We start from the raw sequence: 21,140 nt of genomic DNA, 5'->3' as shown, positions 1-21,140 counted from the left end.
GCGCCCCTAGCATTCTGTATTATTGTGGTATGCTCGGTATAATTAATGACCCCATATGAATACAGTATATTAACTAAAGCCCACAGTTAACATTTAGGGTTTACTCTGTGTAGTACCTTCTGTGGGTTTTGACACGCATCTACGTAGCCATCACGGTATCATATAGCCTGGTTTCACCACCCCCAAAACCCCCTGTGCTCTGCCTGTTCCTCCCTCCTTCTCTCCTCGGGGCCTTTGCCACCGTGAAGCTTTTCACTGTCTCTGCAGTTCTGCCTTTTTTTTCTGGCTTAATTCTTGGTGAGTGTGTTTTCACTTTCCCATATGTCCCGGCTCTGCACTTCACTCTGTTGAGTCTGGCCACTCGTCCAAGTTGAAATCCTATCTATATTCTCTAGCCAACCACGCTTCATCAAAACAAACACTACTGACCCTCTCTTTCTAAGGACCGGCCAACATCTGATCCCTGAGTGTACCTTATGTCTAAACTGTTTTGTCTACCCCTGAGCACTTCTGTAAGGCAGAGCCCTGGCCGTGTTCCTCTCCCAAATCTTCTAAGAGGCCAAAGGGACTAATCCTCTATACGTCACAGGGGCTATAGGATTTCTACAGCACGTTTCCGGAGTTCCTAATTCTCGCCTAACTCTGCTCAGCAGAACTCCTTACACATAACCTAAGTTAAGTGAATGAGAAATGCCATCATACACAGAGGAGACGTTAAAACTGATACCAGAGGTTTCAAGAAGGAACAAAGTGAATTTGAACCATCCGGCCTACTTAATGATAAGTCCCTCACTGCTTGGGAAAAAAAGTGGGAAAGAGGAGGCTCTATGGGGGGAGGCGGGGTGGGGCGCAGATGGAATTCTGACAGGAAACCCTCCCTGCCCTTAGCCATACCTGTTTGGGTAGGAGACTGGTCTTCTTCTCTGCCAGTATCCTCCCCCCCTTATTACCAACATTTGTTGTTTCATCTATTATACAGAGTACCTTAGTAGAGTTCTTTGCTGCCTTGAAGGAAGGAAAAGTAAGACTTCTACAATTTTTCAGCCTCTGTCGATGAATACACTTAGGAGTTTTATGATATTAAAAACTACCAAGGGGCGCCTGGGTGGCTCGGTCGGTCGAGCGTCCAAATTCGGCTCAAGTCATGAATGATCTCACGGTCTGCGGGGTCGAGCGCCGCATCGGGCTCTGTGCTGACAGCTCAGAGCCTGGAGCCTGCTTCCGATCCTGTGTCGCCCTCGCTCTCTGCCCCTCCCCCACTCTCACTTTGTCTCACTGTGCCTCTCAAAAATAAATAAATGTAAAAAAAAAAAAAACAAAAAAAAACCCAACCCTACCAAGATACTTTTCATCCTATTTGAATGATAGGCAAGATAACCTCAGAAAGAGCATTAGCTATGTGACCAGTAGTACCCACAACACCAAGTGAAGAACAAAGAGAGGAATCCAAAGCACCTCCCACTCCACCTCAGAAGACGCAGCCCCATGTGGTTTAGCCCCCTGGGTCTAACAAAGAGCCCAGGGCGGCCAAACAGACAACTCACTGTGGTGTCCCTATGGTAACCGCACCTACCGTTCTGGGTGAGCTTTGTGGAGCAAATGAGGGTGGCAATCTGAAAGCTGTCTTTCGTGCTATCCTTGGTTGGGGCCAAGTTGGCCAGGGTTTTGGATGCTTGGAGCTCTTTTTCTTCCATCTCTACCTTGGTTCCAGGCAGGGTCAGGTAGAGTTTAGCATCTTCCATTTTCTTGTTGTCACCCTGAAAAGGAAGCATGATAGGAACACCAAATGTTGGGCAAAATCTCGTAGATGCGAATAAAAATAGTTTCCACCATGAGCATGATGCATCTCCAGGGTGCGGAACAAGGCTTTATCGAATTATACGTACATTCCCTCCAACTCTAAGACAACTGTGATATTCTTCCAGGGTTTGAGCCCAGAAATAATTTCAACACTGAATAAAAATGGAGTGAGTTGTGAAATACAAACTGAGAACATCCTAGGTCTCTGCTATAAATAAATATTAAAGAATGAGGTTGGATTTCATTTTCTTGAACCTGTAAATGGTCACAATTCTACCTCACTGGGTTGATGGGTTGACTGGATTCACTGGGAAGAAATAGTTTGCCATGCCTTCCAAAACCATCTGTGAACTAAGGAGCTCTTTAAAAGAAAAAAACAAAACAAAACAAAACGAAACAAAACAAAACAAACAAAACAACCAGGCAGGGGTGCCTGGGTGGCTTAGTCAGTTAAGCATCCCACTCTTGATTTCTGCTCAGGTCATGATCTCACGGTTTGTGAGTTCAAGTCCCACTGGCAGTGCAGAGCCTGCTTGGGATTTTCTCCTCCTCCCTCTCTCTCTGCCCCTCCCCTACTCTCTCTCTCTCTCTCTCTCTCTTTCAAAAATAAATAAATAAACTTAAAAAAACAAACAACCCAGGCAGATGCATCTCAAAGAAGGTACCAACTCTGTGATATTGTTAGATAAATGAGACCTTCCCACATCTGCTTCCGAGTGTAAAATCTCAGTAGAAGGGATAATTCTGTAGCAGTTAAAGAATGAGGACCACGCTGCTGGGGAAGGAAGCAAGGTCCCCTCGCAGAGAAATGGTGCTTGGCTCTCGGTGATATGGAAACCACATCCTCCCATGCCCACCATACTCTAACCAAAGCCCAACAGTGCAACTGTTCCACACGGGACGATGCAGGGGAGAGGCGGGAGGCAGCCCTCAACTGTTCACGGCCACAGAACACCATCTGCAGGACAGGGAGAGGTGTCCTCTAGAGGACTTACAATAATACGATACACTCCTTCCAGAAAGGGGATGGGAGAGACCACGCAGCTGGAGTGACCAGAGTCCTCTGGTTTTTCTAGACTTGAAGGGACACACACTTCTCCCTCTAGAGAAGTTTCCGATGTTTATATGCATAATTCTGAACCAACTTCAGAGGGGGTGAATACTTCCTAAGTAGTTTTCTGAGCCTTGTTCTATTAGCCCCACCTTATAAACCACCAGATCGTGCCTCCCATCCTGCAGCGTGGTGCCATCCGGGTTCATCAGTTTCACGAAGGCCACCCCAAAGGCTCGCTCTGATTTATCTCTGGCTGAAAAGACAAAAAAAAACATGTCTGAGCAGTCCAGCAAGATACCAGGAAGTGATGTCTATGATGGATGGTTTCACATTTTGCTCCAGGGGGTTGATATTCAATCATGCTATAATCGACACTGCTCAGCAAGCTACAGTAAGTCACAGGTACTGTGCGTGGCACAGGCTCCTCAAAGGAAATATTCCCCAAAGTGAAAGCTTCTGGTACCTCCACGGAAGTTTTTTTTTTTTTTCCTACATTTGCAAATGAATGAGACCAGCAACTAGCCAATCGTCTAAATCAGAAACGTGGATATCGACATTGAGTCCACCCCAGTGTCAACTCCCAGTTCTGAATACCTCTGAAACCTGCACCTTTTCTCTCCATCCCTTCTGTTCCCACCCTGGTTCTGTTCAACTCTTCCCTAGATTTCTTTTTTTTTAAATGTTTATTTATTTTTGAGAGTGTGAGAGAGGGGGGGGGGGAGAGAGAGAGCATGAGTTGGGGAGGGGCAGAGAAAGAGGGAGACACAGAATCTGAAGCAGGCTCCGGGCTCCGAGCCATCAGCACAGAGCCCGATGCGGGGCCCGAACCCACAAACCGTGAGATCATGACCTGAGCTGAAGTCAGACGCTTAACTGACTGAGCCACCCAGGCACTCCAACTCTTCCCTATATATTTCTAGAGGATCTTTCCAAGCAGTCCTTTTCCACTCAACACCTTATCTACCCTACCGTCAGAGAGACTCCCTGCTCCAAAACACCTTCATGAGATATCTCACTTCTGTTGCTTTAAGACAGACTCAGTGAAGTATTAATCACACTCCAAGGTTTTATGATGCCACCTCTTACTTCTAAGATACTAATCCAGGTGCCAGGAGGGTCCAGTCTCCCCAAGAAAGCAAAGCACCTCCCTCCAGATCTTTAGGTGCTGGCCTCTGAGCTCACGGTGCCCCCTAGTTAGGTGCCGATGGCTGGGGCAACCTTTGGCCTGTTCTCATCAAGGGCACAACTCTGAGGTGTGCTGGGGCTATGTGCCCCTAGATTGAGTGAGCCGTAATCCACTATATGACTACATTTGCAAATTTGTTTATCCATTCTCCTGGTGGGAGCCATGAGGCAAATTTACAACATTCCCAATTTGGGGAGATTATGAATAAAGTTGTTATAAACATGTATCAAACCACAAAAACCTTTTAATGGCACCTCCGTAATATGGGTCAACATAACCTTCAACCCGCACGATGTGGCTCCAGCTGGCTTGAATTCGGGTTGCTGAGGTTGTCTGTTAAGCTGGGCACTTCCTAGCCCTGTGATCCTGGGCAAGTATCTAATTTCTCTGTACTCACCTTCTTTTCTGTATACATGTGGATAAAAGCAGTATGTATCTTATCAGTTTACTGGGGACACTAAACAGTATGCAAATAGATTCATTTAGTGTCTTGTAGAAACTAAGGGCTTGATAAATCCTAGCTCAGTATTATGTAGAGCTGTATGAAATTGCTGATACTTGACTATTTGACACTGACCTACAAAAAAACAGCAACTTCATGGGGTTCGACCCAATTTTATGACCGCTCCCCCTGTTCTGACTTCAGCCTGCTGCGTTCACTTTGTGGGTTTCAAACACATTTCTCTATCGTCACTCTTGAGTGGGCTGACTTCGATTCCTACACCTTCAAGCCTCGGCGAGGAGGTAGAAATCTTACGCGCAAATCCCAGACGGCGTTGGATACTATGCGACGTGCTCCCTCACAACTCTTTGCTAGGGGAGCATTTACCACAATGTTCTGACCTTAATCGTCTGTTTGATTGTTCATCGTCCTACCCGGGCCAACAGAGACTTCAGAGCACTACCCATGACCTATCATGGATGCAGGGCCTGGCCTGCAGCCTGGTTTGTGGAGGGTGTTCAGGAAATTTAGTCTGGAATGAAGAATTGCATGTTTATGTGGTGCTGGATGAGAATAAGACATTTCCAGAAATTTTATGATCAGTCTGAAAATAATCAATTTTGTTCTCTGTTTACACTTTCGAGCAGTCATTTCATGAGCTATGATCTAAAGCTTGAAACAGTTTTTCCATGAAAAGAGTTTATCTGGGGGGACAACAGATCAACAGGTTTCCTTGCTGCGGGACTTCTCAGCAATATGGCAACATACACTGTGAACGTCTAAGGCAGAGATAGAATATACAGCATTTCCTGTTCCCATTTGACTGGGAAACCCTTTTTGCCATAGAGCATCTATTAGCATGATACAGAACCTCAGTATTCACAGAACACATTTTGGGGACCTTCTTATATAGAACGATAAACACACATCTTGGAAGCCCAGAAAAGTCCATTTTTCTGATTTCCTTAGCACAAGTGAATCCTGACTGAAGTAATGATGCTAAGTATCTAGTTTCCAAGGACTTCGCTCACCAGAACCACAAAAGTGTTGTCAAGCAATAGTAAATATACGTATACATATACATATATATGTAAATATACGTATACGTATACGTATATCTACTATTGTAAATTGTATATTGTAAATAGTAGATATACGTATACGTATATATATGTAAATATACGTATGCGTATACGTATATCTACTATTGTAAATTGTATATTGTAAATAGTAAATATACGTGTACGTATACGTATATATATGTAAATATACGTATGTGTACACGTATATTTACTATTGTAAATTGTATATTGTAAATAGTAAATGTACGTATATGTATATATATGTAAATATACGTATAGGTATACGTATATTTACTATTGTAAATTGTATATTGTAAATAGTAAATATACGTATACGTATATATGTGTAAATATATATATACGTATACGTATATTTCAACAGAAATACATTTCTTACACACACACACACACACACACACACACACACACGTATACTATATGTATATTTCAACAGAAACACATTTTAGAGCTTCTGATACTTACATTCCTGAGATGATCTGTGTCGGAAGGTAAATCTTAAATGGCAGCGAGTAACCTCTTCTATAGCAATGGATACCTGCATAATAATAAAAAAAACTACCAGTTTACATGTACATAATGTGTTGCACTCATGCCTCGTTTTTAAAAATCAGGCTCATTTTTAGTGTCTGATTGCAGCACTAATTCCTATAGAGTAAGATTTGGAGGAAGCTTCCATTCAACGCAGATTTAGTTATATTCAAAACTTAGAAAAATTTCAAGAGAAACCATCTTCGCTGCCTATTGTGGGTTCTGAGAATGGGGATATTACAAGTTTCTTGAACTTTCTCAAGTATGAAAGAGGAAATACTTCAGAGGAAAAAGATCAGTACTTGGGGTCTATACAGGAACTTCCAGCCTGCAAGGTGTATACTGATATGGTAAAAATTAGGGCCTGTAACAGAAGGAAAAGGTAAAATGCTGGGGACAAGGAGTCTTTTGCTGTTTACATATATAGAGGGGACAGGGGAAAAGAGAAGTACACGGCCATAAAAAGAGCAGAGAATTTATGGCAAATAGTTAAATAAATTATGGCATGATTATATAATGGAACATTACGTAAGTATCTAGAAATCCATTTCTAAAGAACTTTCAATGCCTCGAGATAAGTAGTTTTTTTTTTTAAGTTTATTTATTTTGAGAGAGAGGGCAAGCACGCAAGTGGGGGAGGGGTGGAGAGAGGAGAGAATCTCAATCTCAGTGTGGAGCCCAAGGCAGGGCTCGAACCCACAAACCATGAGATCATGACCTGAGCCGAAACCAAGAGTCAGACGTTTAACCTACTCAGCCACCCGGGTGCCCCTTGAGATAAGTAGTTTTAAAAAGCACAGTATAGGGGCGCCTGGGTGGCGCAGTCGGTTAAGCGTCCGACTTCAGCCAGGTCACGATCTCACGGTCCGTGAGTTCGAGCCCCGCGTCAGGCTCTGGGCTGATGGCTCAGAGCCTGGAGCCTGTTTCCGATTCTGTGTCTCCCTCTCTCTGTCCCTCCCCCGTTCATGCTCTGTCTCTCTCTGTCCCAAAAATAAATAAACGTTGAAAAAAAAAAAATTAAAAAGCACAGTATAGGGGCGCCTGGGTGGCTCAGTCAGTTGAGTGTCCGACTTCAGCTCAGGTCATGATCTCGCGGCTCGTGGGTTTGAGCCCCACGCCGGGCTCTGTGCTGACAGCTCAGAGCCTGGAGCCTGCTTCTGATTCTGTGTCTCCCTCTCTCTCTGCCCCTTCCCCATTCATGCTCTGTCCCTCCCTCCCTCTTAAATAAATAAACATTAAAAAAAATTTTTTTAAATAAAAAGCACACTATAAACCTGTTATAAACACCACAACCCAAAACAAATGAATTATATAAAACTGTGGAAAATGGTTACTTCTGAATTGAGATGTTAGTGCCAGTTTTTTTTCCTTTTGAGTTTTCTATGGAGACCTCATAAGACTTTGACAATCCGAAAGACCTGATGGAGCCTGGGATTCAAAAGAAGTGGGCTCCAATTTAGGTTTGGACACTAAGCAGTTACAGGATCTTGGAAAGTCACCTGGCATTTTTGAGTCTAATCAGAAAGGGTGTTGCAACACTGCTTGTTTCAGCCAGAGGGCTATTAGGCGACTCACAGGAGATGACTTATCTGAAAAGCACTTGGGAATTTGTAATACACATATTTAAATTGAGAAGAGGCCCAGAAAACTTGGTCAGAGGCCAAGAAGAAAAAAGATGTTAGGCAACGGCTTACAGAGAGTGAAAATTTCCATTTGGTGTTGGACCATCTTGGCAGCCTGTTACATCATTACAACTACAAGCTTCCCCAGTCAAATTCCTACCCATTTATCAGTAAGAATGTTATTTAAGAATCCAGGGTTACAGATACTCTCGTACAGAATCGCATCGATTCATTTCTCATAGGACACCGCAGGCAACCTATCTAAAACTTTAGGATACAGAAGACCTGATTTATGGGTAAAAAGAAGAAAGGGACCTAAAGAAGGTCTCATGTATGCTAGAGATTACAAATGGCGCGTCTCACCTTGACGGTCTCATACCAAGAGGGCTGCTTGACTTGGTAATAGACCACTGATTTGTACTCTGAAATGCCTTCATATCCAGCACCAGGATGAATGGCTTTCTTTGGATGGAACGAAAAAAATGAAAAGGGGAGAATGTTTTCATTTTAATTCCGGCAGAGTTAACATGGTGTTCTATTAGTTTCAGGTGCATAGCACAGTGATTCAACACTTCTACACAATACTCAGTGCGCATGATACGTCTACTCTTAATCCCCATCACCTACGTCATCCATCCCCCACCCGTATCCCTTCTGGTTTGTTCTCTATGGTTAAGAAGGTGTTTCTTGGTTTGTCACTCTCCTTTTTTCCCCCTTGGCTCGTTTCTTTTGTTTCCTAAATTCCACACATGAGTGAAATCATATGGTATTTGTCTTTCTCTCACTGACTTATTTTCCTTCGCCTTATACTCTCTAGCTCCATCCATGTGGCTGCAAATGGCCAAGATCTCATTCTTTTTAATGGCTGAATGATACTCTGTCGTATATATATGCCGTATCTTCTTCACCCATTCGTCAGTCAGCGGACACTTGGGCCATTTCTTTAATTTGGCTATTGTAAATAATGCTGCCATAAACACAGGGGTGCATACATCCCTTTGGATCCATGTTTTTGTATTTTGGGGGTAAATACTAAAGGGGGATAATTTTATCTAGGAAACGAACCATGCGTGAGCCCTCTATCCTCCATGTGGCCAGCACACGCCTTATGTAGGCACATATCAGCCGATGACACCTGGGGGCTGAAGGCTAGGGTAAGAATGACTTTCTACCACTTTCTTTGAGGGTCTAGGTATATAACTGTGGTCATCACTAAGGGACCCAACACCATCCTAACACTGCTCTTTGCTGCAACGTTTATTGCCTTCTCCTCTGCAGCCATACCTTCTCCTTCCCTCCGCTCCCCTCCCAGGGAGCACAGGCGCAGCGAGAGTGACCAAGAGCTACGGCATGGGTGCAGACACGCCGGTGTGTGAGGTCCTGTCTACGCTCTGCTTTAAGGACCTGCTGTGCAGGTACAGCGTGTTCACTGAAACTCAGGGCTCTCTGTCTCCTAGTAATGAGCCACTCGGTTCAGTAGAGCCAGGCCTCAAAGGGGGCACTTTCTGAGCTGGTTAGCAAAGCTGTGAAGTGAGCAGTCAGGAGAAGCTGTGCACCTGAAGTCATGGGGCTCAAGGGCCCCATCAACAGCACACATAAGTCATCCCTGTACCAGGGCCCCACCGCACTGTTAGCCCCTCTAACACAGTACTCTCTACTCCATAGAGGAATGTGCCCTTCAGGGCCTTCTGGGCCTTCGCTCAAGCCCCACAGGAACCTACCGGGCTTGAAAGTGGCCATATACCTTGGAAACGATATAGAACTTCTGGAGCAAAGGCATACACCTGAAACCATTAGCGGCTTGAGGCACTTCTTAGAACAGGAGAAACAACGAAAAGAAGTCTACGTGGGTTTATCAGTAAAGTCGGCCATTGCTAATCACAAATTTAACAGGTTTCCTATTTTTTCCTTATGAAAAGCCAAATGCACGTTCCTGTGGAGAACAAGCCACGTCAGGTCGAAGCCCGCCGTTGTTGTAAAGACGTGTGTGATGGGAGCAGGATTTCGGGGCAGTCCCCCATACCTCTAAGAGTTTGCCCTCCTCGTCGTACACAGACATGGTCACCTCCACGTTCTTCGGCGTCTTCTTTTTCCCTTTGTCAAACTCGCCGTGGATCAGGGTGACATAAATATCATTCCGTACATCGCCTGCAACGGCACAACCCATCCTATGAGCGGTGCTGACAGAAGTCACTTGTAACTTTCAGGATGTAAGGAGATATAAAATACAAATATACTATGAAGCTTTCTGACTTTATAGAGAGCCATTCATATCGCAGAAGTTTTTACGTGTATTGCCCTATTCAGCTTCCCTCATCCCACCTTTCCATACCTACCAAAGTGGTTTTGAAATGCCGTGTTTGAAAATGAACTCTTTTTGGGGGGCTAAATGGGTGAGGGGCATTAAGGAGGGCACGGGTTGGGATGAGCACTGGGTGTTGTATGTAAGGGATGAATCACTAAATTCTACTCCTGAAACCATTATTACACTATGTTAACTGATTTGGATTTAAATTTTTTTTAATTAATTAATTAAAAATTCTTTTTTTTTAATTCATTTTCTTTTAATGAACTCTTTTTAATGGCCATCCTTTGTTCTCTTTCTTAACCACTGCTGTCTAATAATAAGCACACAATGTATTTTGAGGTTACAGCGGGGTAGTTTTTTCAATAATGCCATGAAGTTTGTTATTTTAACACATCTGATCATCAGGAAGGCTAGTATTTATTGGCTGCTCACTATGTCCCTGGGCACTGTTCAGAGTGTCTTCTAGGCAATCATTTATTTAATCCATATAATACTCTTGATGAGATAGACACTATTCCTAAAAGCCTATAGAATACACTTATTTAAATCATTAGTTAATAAGTGTCATTATTTTTAAGTGTCATTATTCAATAAGTGTCACTATTTTTACACTATCAGAAAAATTCCTGCTTGGCGTCTTCTTGGTTACCCAGCACGACATTTTAAAAAATTAGTTAATTAGCAAGTGAAGAGCCCCCACAGCGAAAACAAATTAAATATTCTTGAGATGCTTGAACAAAACCTAGAATGAATGAAAGGTGTATCAAGTTTCTGACCGGGAAGACTAGGTGTTGCTCAATCAGTCTAAAATCTATACTAATATTAAACTGCCTTCCAGTATAAAAAAATGAAACCTTCCAGCCCTAGAAGAAAATGGGGGGGTGCACATTTGGAGCACTTTTCATTTTCATCTCTTATCTGCTTAGAAGAAAGGAAGGTATTGCCCACAGTTGGTTAAGGTGAAGGAATGGGGGCTAATTCATCCTTCACACTTTGAAATCCTCATGGTGCACACCGTGTCGGTAGAGAAAGTGACAATTTGTGTTAAAAGCCTGAACTGACAAAGCAAGCTCACTGGTAATGTTTATCCCAAAGTATTGAGAATGTGAGCAAACAAATCTTAGAAGTCTGTAAGGATCTTCACTGTGGTGTTGTTTCCAAAAGTGAAAACCTGGAAAATCCTCAATTTCCAACAATCGACAGCTGGCTGAATAAATTACGGTATCATCGGATGAGATGCTATTCATTTATTCATTTGAAAAACCGACCGGGCACCTGCTCCGTGGCAAGCGCTGTGCTAAGCGTTTGGGAGACGGTGGTGAGCCATGCGCCAGCCTCGCTCTCACACAGCCTCCAGTCTAGTGGGGGAGAGAAGCATGATCAGATAACCACATGATGAAATGCATCACTACAAAGGAAAGAAAAGGCCAGGCTCTATGAAGGTATAACACTAAGTCCCAACTGTGTCTGGAAGGTGTGGAAATCTTTCCTCTGAACGGATGTTGGAGGGAGGAGGGTAAAAGGGAAGAGCAAGTAACATGTGCAAAGGTCCGGAGGCAGTGGACATAGGATTGTTATCCAAACATATGGTGGCCCAGGGAACTGATGGCAGTAGCTACAACTAAGGAAGTGGCAATGGAGACAGGGAGAAGGGGGTGGATTTGAGAGGTCTTTCAAAGGTAAGACTGGAAAGTCTTGGCCACTAATTTTGCGTGAGGTATAAAGGAAAAGGGAGGTTCAAGAGAGAGTCTCAGGCTTCTCGTTGGCGCAACTGGGTGGATGAGGGTGCCATTCTCTTGGATAAAACACAACAGAAGAGCCAGTCTACATGCAAACGATTGCAAGGCCCAAGTGGGGACTGTGAGGAAGAACTAGCCAGTTAAGAGCGGAGAGTGATCCAGCCGGGTGGGAGCAGTGTCTACGGAAGTCCTGAGGCAGGAAGTAGTTGGGTCTATGGGGCCGGAGTTCAAAGAAGCAGTCTTGAGGCCAGAGGTACGAATTCGGAGGCAACGAATCCACAGAGGCAAAATGAGTGGATGAGATCACATTGGAAGAAAATGGAGGTATGAGAAGGAAAAGATACCTGTCACGGACTGAACTGCTCCCCCTCAATTCATACGCCGAAGCCCTCGCCTCTAGCACCTCCGAATGTGACTGTATTTGGAGTCAGCCCCTTAAAGAGGTGATTAAGGTAAAAGGAGGTCACATGGTGGGCACTAATCCAACAGGACTTGTGTCCTTATGAGATCAGCACACAACACAGAGCCCCCAGGGGTGACCATGTGGGGACACAGTGAGAAGACGGTCATCTCCAAGCCAAGCAGGGAGGCCTCAGGGTTGAAACCCACCCTGCTGACCCCTTGATCTCGGACGTGCAGCCTCCAGAGCTGTGAGACAGTACACGTCTGAGGCTTTCGCCACCCAGCCTGTGGTACTTCATTATGGCGGCCCAAGCAAACTAATCCGGGACATAAGGACCAAATACTGAGGAGCTCTTAACATTGAAAGGCAAAACAGAAGATGACAAGGCAGCAAAGGGGAATGGAGAAAAAGAGGAGAGCGCGGGTCTCTGACGAGAAGGGTGGAACATCTCAACAGGGAGCGGCAGACAATGTCACATGGTGCTAAGAACACCAGAGACAATCAGTAGGCTAAAAACATATCCACGGGGCTTAGTGACACTGCAATCTTTGGTGACTCTAATGACAGCCACTCTGGACAGGACGGGGGGTGCCGGGGAAGGGTGACCGGCAGACGCAGAACCAGAGATAGAGAGTACGTAACCGCTTCCAAGAACCTGGCTGGGAAGATGAGGGCAGAGAGGGGTGCCATAGCTGGAGGGGAGAGTCGGGTTGTCCAAACGGAGATGAGGGGACGCAAGGTGGGGGACTTGGGTCTAGACCTCTGTTTCTCAACCCTGGCCGGTCACCAGGATCACCTGGGGAGCCCGGGCCTTACAAACTGAATCAGAGTCTGGAAAATGCTGGGAACCTATAGCAGGTGATCCTGACGAGCTTGATCCAAAGACCAGCGTCTGGTGGTCATTATCCTGGATGATTTTTTGAAGTCTATTATAGCCCTGGCAGTCAGGAACCAATCCCACTGGTTAGAAAGAGGAGACAAGTGGGGCGCCTGGGTGGCTCAGTTGGTTGAGCGTCCGACTTCGGCTCAGGTCACGATCTCACGGTCTGTGAGTTCGAGCCCCACATCAGGCTCCATGCTGACAGTTCAGAGCCCGGATCCTGTTTCGGATTCTGTGTCTCCCTCTCCCTCTGACCCTCCCCCATTCATGCTCTGTCTCTCTCTGTCTCAAAAATAAATAAACGTTAAAAAAAAACTAAAAAAAAAAAAAAAAAAAAAAAAGAGGAGACAAGAATCTTCCCAGCCAGATTTCAAAGACAAATTCATCTTGTCCCCCAAATAAACTCCATTGCATTGTTTCAGACTTTGCTCTTGCTGTAGGAGTAACAGGGCGTTCAGTGAGAGGAGTATTACCAAAACTGCTTTTTTTTTTTTTTTTAAAACAAGAAGACAAAACACTTTTGCAGAATGGAGATGAGCATGCGGAGAATACCTATACGGATATATATATATATAAAGATCTTATATTAAGGTCCTTGCGCTGATTTCCCCTTATGACTGTAAAGATTCAGAAATAAATGGCTTCAGTCAGTGAATTCAAGAGAACACATATGTAGATCTCACCCATATGTGGTGTCAAAAAAGACGAAACTCAAGTAAGAAAACCGCAGAATGTTTACATTCTTGTCACCACAAGTACGGGGAGAGCCAAGCACACAGTTGGAGCTTAAGCAAATGGGGCAAAGGGCCTCGCGGAGACGGGGCTGAGCAGGTACCTCGCTGCCGTTCCCTGGCAAGCAGCCCACGAGGCTGAACGTCATCCTGAGAAAGGTCCACGCCATGAAGCCGATCACGCTGGGGGCGCAGGACCTATGCTTTCATTAGCTCTCCTTAACGGGGAAGTCAGGGAGAATTTCAGAGGGGCTTATGTGGAACATAAAGGAAGAGAGGGAACAGAAAATTCCGAGTTACGTTTCAAAGCATTATCTCGGGCTTGTGCACTGGGTAGGTTGGTACAAGGCACTGCAACCCTACATGTATTTCCCACTGTCTCGACACCGTTGGATGCAGTAACGAAATGTCACGTGGGATCTTATGTTGCCTTCGCCGTCCTGTTAGAAGTAACAGAGGAGGCAGCACAGGTGAATCAAGCCAAAGCTTTTTACCTGGAAGTATTATTTCGGGAAAGCCCATTTTTCGGGCGATTGCAGTTGATCTATCCACCAGATGTGAAAAATTCTTCTGAACCTGTGTGAGGTCACCCGGCAACAGCTTCAAAGATATCCAAAGCCCTTGAAAGAAATAAAGCATAAACTTTGGTGCCCTTTATGATCTGTACCATAAACCCACATAGAAAAGCTGAGAAAAATACACGTGTCGTAGGAATGTACAGATACTTTCTTAGAAAAATGTAAATTCTCCCCCAGTTAACTTATAATTTTAACGACACTCCCATCAAAATCACATGACTTCCTCGAGAATTGGACAGAGGTGTGAACAGATGTTTACTCTGGGGGAAGGAGCACGGGTAAAGATATCCCCAATCAGATACCAAAATACAGATAGAGCTGTAGTAAAGTGTGGTATTAATGGCAGAAAAGGTATTTAAATCACTGGAAGCAATTAGATTAAGTACTAAAATATACAGTATATATATAGTGTATATATATATACAGTATATAGTATATATATACTATATACATAGTAGATAGTAGTTGTATATATAGTAGATGCATATATAGTAAAGATGCATGAAAATCCTGGGGCGCCTGGGTGGCTCAGTCAGTTAAGCGTCCGACTTCGGCTCAGGTCACGATCTCACTGTCTGTGAGTTCGAGCCCCGCTTCGGGCTCTGTGCTGACTGCTCAGAGCCTGGAGCCTGTTTCAGATTCTGTGCCTCCCTCTCTCTCTGACCCTCCCCCGTTCATGCTCTGTCTCTCTCTGTCTCAAAAATAAATAAACGTTAAAAAAAAATTAAAAAAAAAAAAAAAGATGCATAAAAATCCTGAAAAAAAGAAGCAACGATTTTATAAATATGCTGGAATAATTCACTTCCACTTAAAAGAGAATCAAACAAATCTGTCACCTCCCATTTTCATTAAACTAAATTCCTAATATAATAAGGAAGTAAAGTGAACCTCTTTTCTAAGAATAGAGACAAATGAAGAAATCATACAGAACAAAACAATCTATATAGAAATGGAAAGTTTTGTTATTTATAAAGAAGCGAGGGGTGCCTGGGTGGCTCAGGCAGTTAAGCCCCCAACTCTTTTTTTTTTTTTAATTTTTTAAGGTTTATTTATTTATTTCAAGAGAGGGGGAAGTGAAGGGGCAGAGAGAGAGAGAGAGAGAGAGAGAGAGAAAATCTCAAGCTGACTCTGCATTGTCAGTGCAGAGCCCGATGCAGGGCCCGAACCCGTGAACCATGGGATCATGACCTAAACCAAAATCAAGAGTTGGATGCTTAACTGACTAAGTCACCCAGGTGCCCCAAGCGCCCAACTCTTGATTTCGGCTCAGGTCATGATCTCACGGTTCGTGGGTTCGAGCCCTGCGTCGGGGTCTGGGCTGACAGCTCAGAGCCTGGAGCCTGCTTGGGATTCTATGTCTCCCTCTCTCTCTGCCCCTCCCCTGCTCACACTCTGTCTCTCTCTCTGTCCCTCAAAAATAAATAAAATGTTAAAAAAAAAATAAAAGAGAGACATTGTTATCTTCATAAAAACAAAGAAGGAAACTCAAAAAAATGTAGGGAAGTCTACGTAATTCACTTTTAATTTTTTTTTTTTTTTTTTTAATTTTAGAGAAAGAGAGTATGACTGGGGGAGAGGGGCAGAAGGAGAGAGAAAGTATCCCAGGCAGGTTCTGTGCTGTTAGTGCACAGTCCGACCCAGGGCTCGATCTCACAACTGCAAGATCATGACCTGAGTCGAAATCAAGAGTTCGATGCCTAACCAACTAAGCCGTCCAGGTGCCCCAAGTAATTTTTTATTTAAATGTAAGAGAACTACGGAAGTTTACTTTTCACCTTTCAAACAGGTACCGATTTTTAAATATCGGGTCACACAGCAGGCACTGTGCTAATTAACAGCCACTGATGAGTTCCAAAACAACAGAAATATATTTTATTACTTGTTTTCAGATTCCTTAATGATTCCTCACATGTCTTTCCCACCCAGAACAACTGTGAATACATGGAAAACTAAATATGCTGAAAATAATGATTAGTGTGTTTCCTGACTGCCTCCGTTTCGGAAGACAGTCACAGGGTGGTTAAAAAAAAAAAAAAAAAAAGGACCCCATCTTCAAAATTATCCCCAAATCATCTCCATCTTGGTATTTGAAATTTGAAATTTTAACTAGTTTTTCTCATTATTTGAATTTAAAATGCAGTTTCCAGGAGAATTTCTTAGCTAAAACTGTGTCAACAAGAATGATAAATGGAAGCTCTAAAAACAATCAAATGTTTGGCTAGCTGGCCCGTTATTCCATATTATTATCTGTTCATTTGTATTACTTTGGTCTCTTCCCTCTTACTTTTTAGGTCACGTAACGGGATGAACATTCACAGGGTGGAACATAACTTTCCCCAAACCTCCTTCACTTTGTGCATTTACCTTAGAGTCAGCACTGGGATTGTGGGGCAGACAAAACTGAGCAAAGACTCACGGGATAAAAATCTGTTTCACACAATTTACAAAATATAGCTGTGATCCGATTCGGCGCTGGATGCATCCTCTGTGCTCTTCAGCGTTAAAAGCCTTTACCAGGAAGCTGAGGTGAGCGATCCCCACCCAGCAGGGGCTGTTTTGTATCAGAGAAAGATATCGCAAAAGGGCAGGAGTCCAAGGGCTCAACTCGAATGCCCACTCCCAGCTTAGTACGTAGGGCTGCTGTACCTTGTCCTTTGTGATTCACTTCCTTCGCTGCTATCACTTTATTCAAGACTGAAGTGAGTGGCTCATTCTCCCCAATCACATGGGATGTTATCAGGGGCGACATGATTAGCTGCCTCTGCCGGATATAGGTTTCCATCGCAATTCTGGGAAAGTCAGAAATGAGAGGGTAGGTAAAAAGCGGAAGTTTCTGTAGCAACAGCTTCAGATACGGTGGGTCCTATGGGAACAATCTGCAACTATAAACACTGGACATACCTAACTTGAAGACTCTTTCCTGTATTTTTCCTTTGGGTGCCCAGCTTGGTCATTTCCAAGATGACGTTGGTGCCTAAGACAGGCCCCCAGTGGAAAAAGGAGAAACAAATCCCCCAAGAACAACAACAACAACAAAACCAAACTGATGGGCAAATGTTAACAAAATCAGAGGCAATGCCGAATGTTCTTTCTGAGCTGGGAGAGGCTGATGTAATGGAATCGAAGAAGAAACAGGGACGAGGCAGGAGACCTGGCCTCCAGGTCTGGTTCCATCTAACTGGGCCTCAGTCTCCTCATCTGTGAGGAGATGGGCCAAGATCATATGCCTCCCGAGGCCTCCCTCTGGCGCCAACACTTAACATACAGGAGCAGTATGCACGCAGCAGCTTTTGGAGAATGTTCTCAGATTCTCATGTGATGACAAACTATATTTGGAGTTACAGTGGCACAGCCAGCAGCAAACAAGTTTCACTTTAATGATCCCATCGGGCTGCGGCTCGTACAGGGTGATCCAAGAGCCAAATCCAGGCCCTCCTGACAGCCCGGGCGCTCTCAGGAACTACAGGTCAGCCCGGTACAGTACAAGAGTCTCTCTCTCTCTGCTGTGGTTTTCTTCTCTTGCCCACACGCAGGCCAGCGTTCTCTGCGGGGCTCTGTTCTGGACCCTGATAGCTGCAGGGAAACATACAGCAGTATCTCACTGAAAAGCGAGGTGGCTATGATCTGCGTGGGTGCTTTCAAAGGGCTTTCTCTTTGATGAACTGGCAGGAGACATATAGGAGACTCCCCTAATATAACATGCTATAAAGCTTTTGAGATAAGTTATGAAAGCATTTGCCATAAATCTTAGGAGTTCAAGCACCGGAGACTGTGATTTGCATCCCGGAATGCTTTACAGTGGCTGCTGACTGCACAATGAGTGGTAATCAAATTAGGTCTGGGTTCCTCAGAAACTCAAAGCGCATATTATTATACAGTGAAGGCCATTTCAGGGCTCGCTGTTTCAACGTGGCTCCCGGATGGGAGCTGGCTCAGAAATGAGGCAGGGAGGCACATAACCAGAGGAAGAAACCCACCTCAGAAGTGAAACAAACATACAGAATAACTTTCACGTGCATACATGCTGCTATTATGTAATGTATATACTCATATATAACACGCACATAAGACATAATGCAAATATAATAGTGATACGCGGTAACCTTGGTAAATACGTCATATCTACATATGGGTGGATATAAAAGGAACATCTGTGGACATGCGAGTTGTTTATATTTATCACACGTAAAATACATGTTTTAATATATTCAAATATATATTCATATTTTTTCTATATATCATTTAACATTTACTCATTAATGTTTAAGGTATATTCATATATTTGATTTAACATATTAATACACTTAATGTATTAATAAAAATTATATTTGATATATTTATTACATTTAATGTATTATTTAATATACTCGAACACGTATGTATATAATTATCGTGGGATCAGCATTCGTGAATTTGAAAGTTAGCTCATAATTCATATTAGCATGAAGCTACATAAAGTATTCACCTCACCACATTCTTGAAGCGTCAGTATATATGTGGTAAGGTACTAGATAAGTGCATGTTTTAAAAAGTATTAATAGCAGCCTCTGGATGAAGGAAGTGCTACTTAGCATGAGCTATTGGTACTGTTATATTTAGAAACTGGTCCAAGGTGGTGGGCCTTAAACTGAAAGATAAAGATTTTTATACTTTAAATAAAATTACATACAATACGTAATTTTTGTGGGAAAAAATAGAAGCACAGAGTTAAACACAAATGGGACAAAATCACCTTTGGTTAACTCAACAGAAATAACCACTGTTAATTATGGAGTATATTCTTTGAAATACCTAAATTTTGAGGCTTTGGCTTTTAATGCACTATAACAATTTCTATTCTTTTTTTTTTTTTAATTTTTTTTAACGTTTATTTATTTTTGAGACAGGGAGAGACAGAGCATGAACGGGGGAGGGTCAGAGAGAGGGAGACACAGAATATGAAGCAGGCTCCAGGCTCTGAGCTGTCAGCACAGAGCCCGACGCGGGGCTAAAACTCACGGACCGCGAGATCATGACCTGAGCCGAAGTCGGCTGCCTAACCGACTGAGCCACCCAGGCACCCCTGTAACAATTTATATTCTTATAAGTACTGCATATCTCCTTACACCCAAACTCTGGATATTATATATTGTTAAAACTCAATCAAACCCAGTACCAAACTTCCTTGTTTATTTTGCATTTCATTGATTCTCCAGGAATTTATAAGTCGTTTCTTTCTGTGTATGTATGTGTATCTATTTGTATGTCTATATATACACACTTACATTCTTTTCTGTTGATATCCTTATGAATTACTACTAATAATTCTTTATATATTAACAATACTCATTCTTTTTCATACACATTGCAAAGATTTTACTAAATGTTATTCTGTATATAAGTTATTTAAAATTTGGGGGTGGTTTAACCTATAAAAATTTTTTTTTTTGGTCAAATCTCTGGAGTCTGATTCATAAAAGGCACTATTACATAAAACTTCTATTTCTCTGTAGTATTTTGAGATTTGAGTTCTTACGCTTATAAGTTTAATCATCCGGCACAAGATGTGAGACAAGGTTCTGACTTCAGCTTAATAAATGGTGAGCTAATTTTGTCAAACAATTCCTTTCTGCGTAGTTCATACTTCTCCATGGATCTGCACTATTATTTTTTTTTTAAATCATATATTAACTCAAACGCCTTTGGGCCGGTTTCCAGAATTCTCAGTTGTTCCGCTGACCTGCTCTGGCAGCTGTAGGCTGGCTGAGACAGTCACCTTCCCTCACTGACACGACTGCCCTGTTAGGGGTCAGTGCCAGCATTGTCCGTGGCCTCATTCAGGCCACCACTGCCCGCACCTGGGGCAAGGCAGCCACGACTGCTAGAGGCAGGAATGGTGTCCGCACGTATACTTCCTCGGAGTCATGGATGGGGGTTGACCTTTGCTGACCAACAGCTCCCCAGTGGCCCACCCAGGGCTCCAGCTCCTGAAGCTCGCTCTGGAGGCCTCAGTGGAGCTCTCCAGGGAATCCTTCCATGTACTCCCAGGCTGGCTCTCCCTCGCCAGCAGGAGCCCAGGCGTTGGTCAGCCTTTCACCCTCCTGGTCTCCAGCCTGGTAGAAGCATCCGGAAGCTTGTCAGATGCAGCTTCCACACCTACCAGACCATGCTCTGCACTCTGACAAGACCTCAAGAGAAGCCCTGTGCTGTCCTACATGATGCCTTGTATTCCATGACACTCGTCCCACACGACAAAGTACAAATATACTTCGGCCTTCCTGACGCTTAAATGGCACCATTCTCGGGTTTCTAGTGCAGATAGAGATTTGCCCCTTATATTCCAAAGGTCTTGTCTGTAGAATCGGGAAAGTTAGGTTTACCCTCTTACATGTGACCCCAACATAAAGGACCTTGAATAAAGTCTTCTGTCAGCTTCTATCTCGCAACCTCCCAGCTTGAGACTTTTGCTTTTGTAACTGAGCAATGGTTCCTAGCACCTGCTTGTGTGTTAACAGATCACTCAAAGAACTATTCCAGGTCTCAAGTCACCCGGGATAAATGCCACAGTACTTACTGCTGAAAGGGGATAAAATGCTGCTTTTCTTCATCATCCACCTTCCCATGTATAATATCAGTAATATCCATCACTAGGAAAAAGATAAAACTTAATTAAAGAACTTAATTGCTTCAGGCTTCAGTACGTTACAATGGAAAATTACAGTATCTGCAAACATAGGCCACGAGAGAGAGAGAGAGAGAGAGAGAGAGAGAGAGAGAGAGAGAGAGA

General features: G+C 43.6%; 1 protein-coding gene across 4 annotated transcripts in view; it reads right to left on the bottom strand.

Moving 5' to 3' along the window:
• The window catches only part of DOCK5 (dedicator of cytokinesis 5), a 195,985-nt gene that overhangs the window by 86,231 nt on the left and 88,614 nt on the right, over positions 1–21,140 (bottom strand). For all 4 annotated transcript variants that reach the window (XM_049631601.1, XM_049631600.1, XM_049631603.1 and 1 more), the window contains 8 exons: positions 20,928–21,000; positions 17,021–17,163; positions 14,291–14,416; positions 9,759–9,883; positions 8,099–8,197; positions 6,048–6,120; positions 3,004–3,107; positions 1,574–1,757 (listed from right to left, as the gene is read on the bottom strand). In XM_049631601.1, the coding sequence (XP_049487558.1) occupies positions 1,574–1,757; positions 3,004–3,107; positions 6,048–6,120; positions 8,099–8,197; positions 9,759–9,883; positions 14,291–14,416; positions 17,021–17,163; positions 20,928–21,000 (927 nt within the window). The remainder of the gene's footprint in view (positions 1–1,573; positions 1,758–3,003; positions 3,108–6,047; positions 6,121–8,098; positions 8,198–9,758; positions 9,884–14,290; positions 14,417–17,020; positions 17,164–20,927; positions 21,001–21,140) is intronic.

The sequence above is a fragment of the Panthera uncia genome, chromosome B1, assembly GCF_023721935.1.
Source record: "Panthera uncia isolate 11264 chromosome B1, Puncia_PCG_1.0, whole genome shotgun sequence".
In the NCBI taxonomy this organism is placed as follows: domain Eukaryota; kingdom Metazoa; phylum Chordata; class Mammalia; order Carnivora; family Felidae; genus Panthera; species Panthera uncia.
This window is presented reverse-complemented; position numbering and strand designations above follow the sequence as displayed.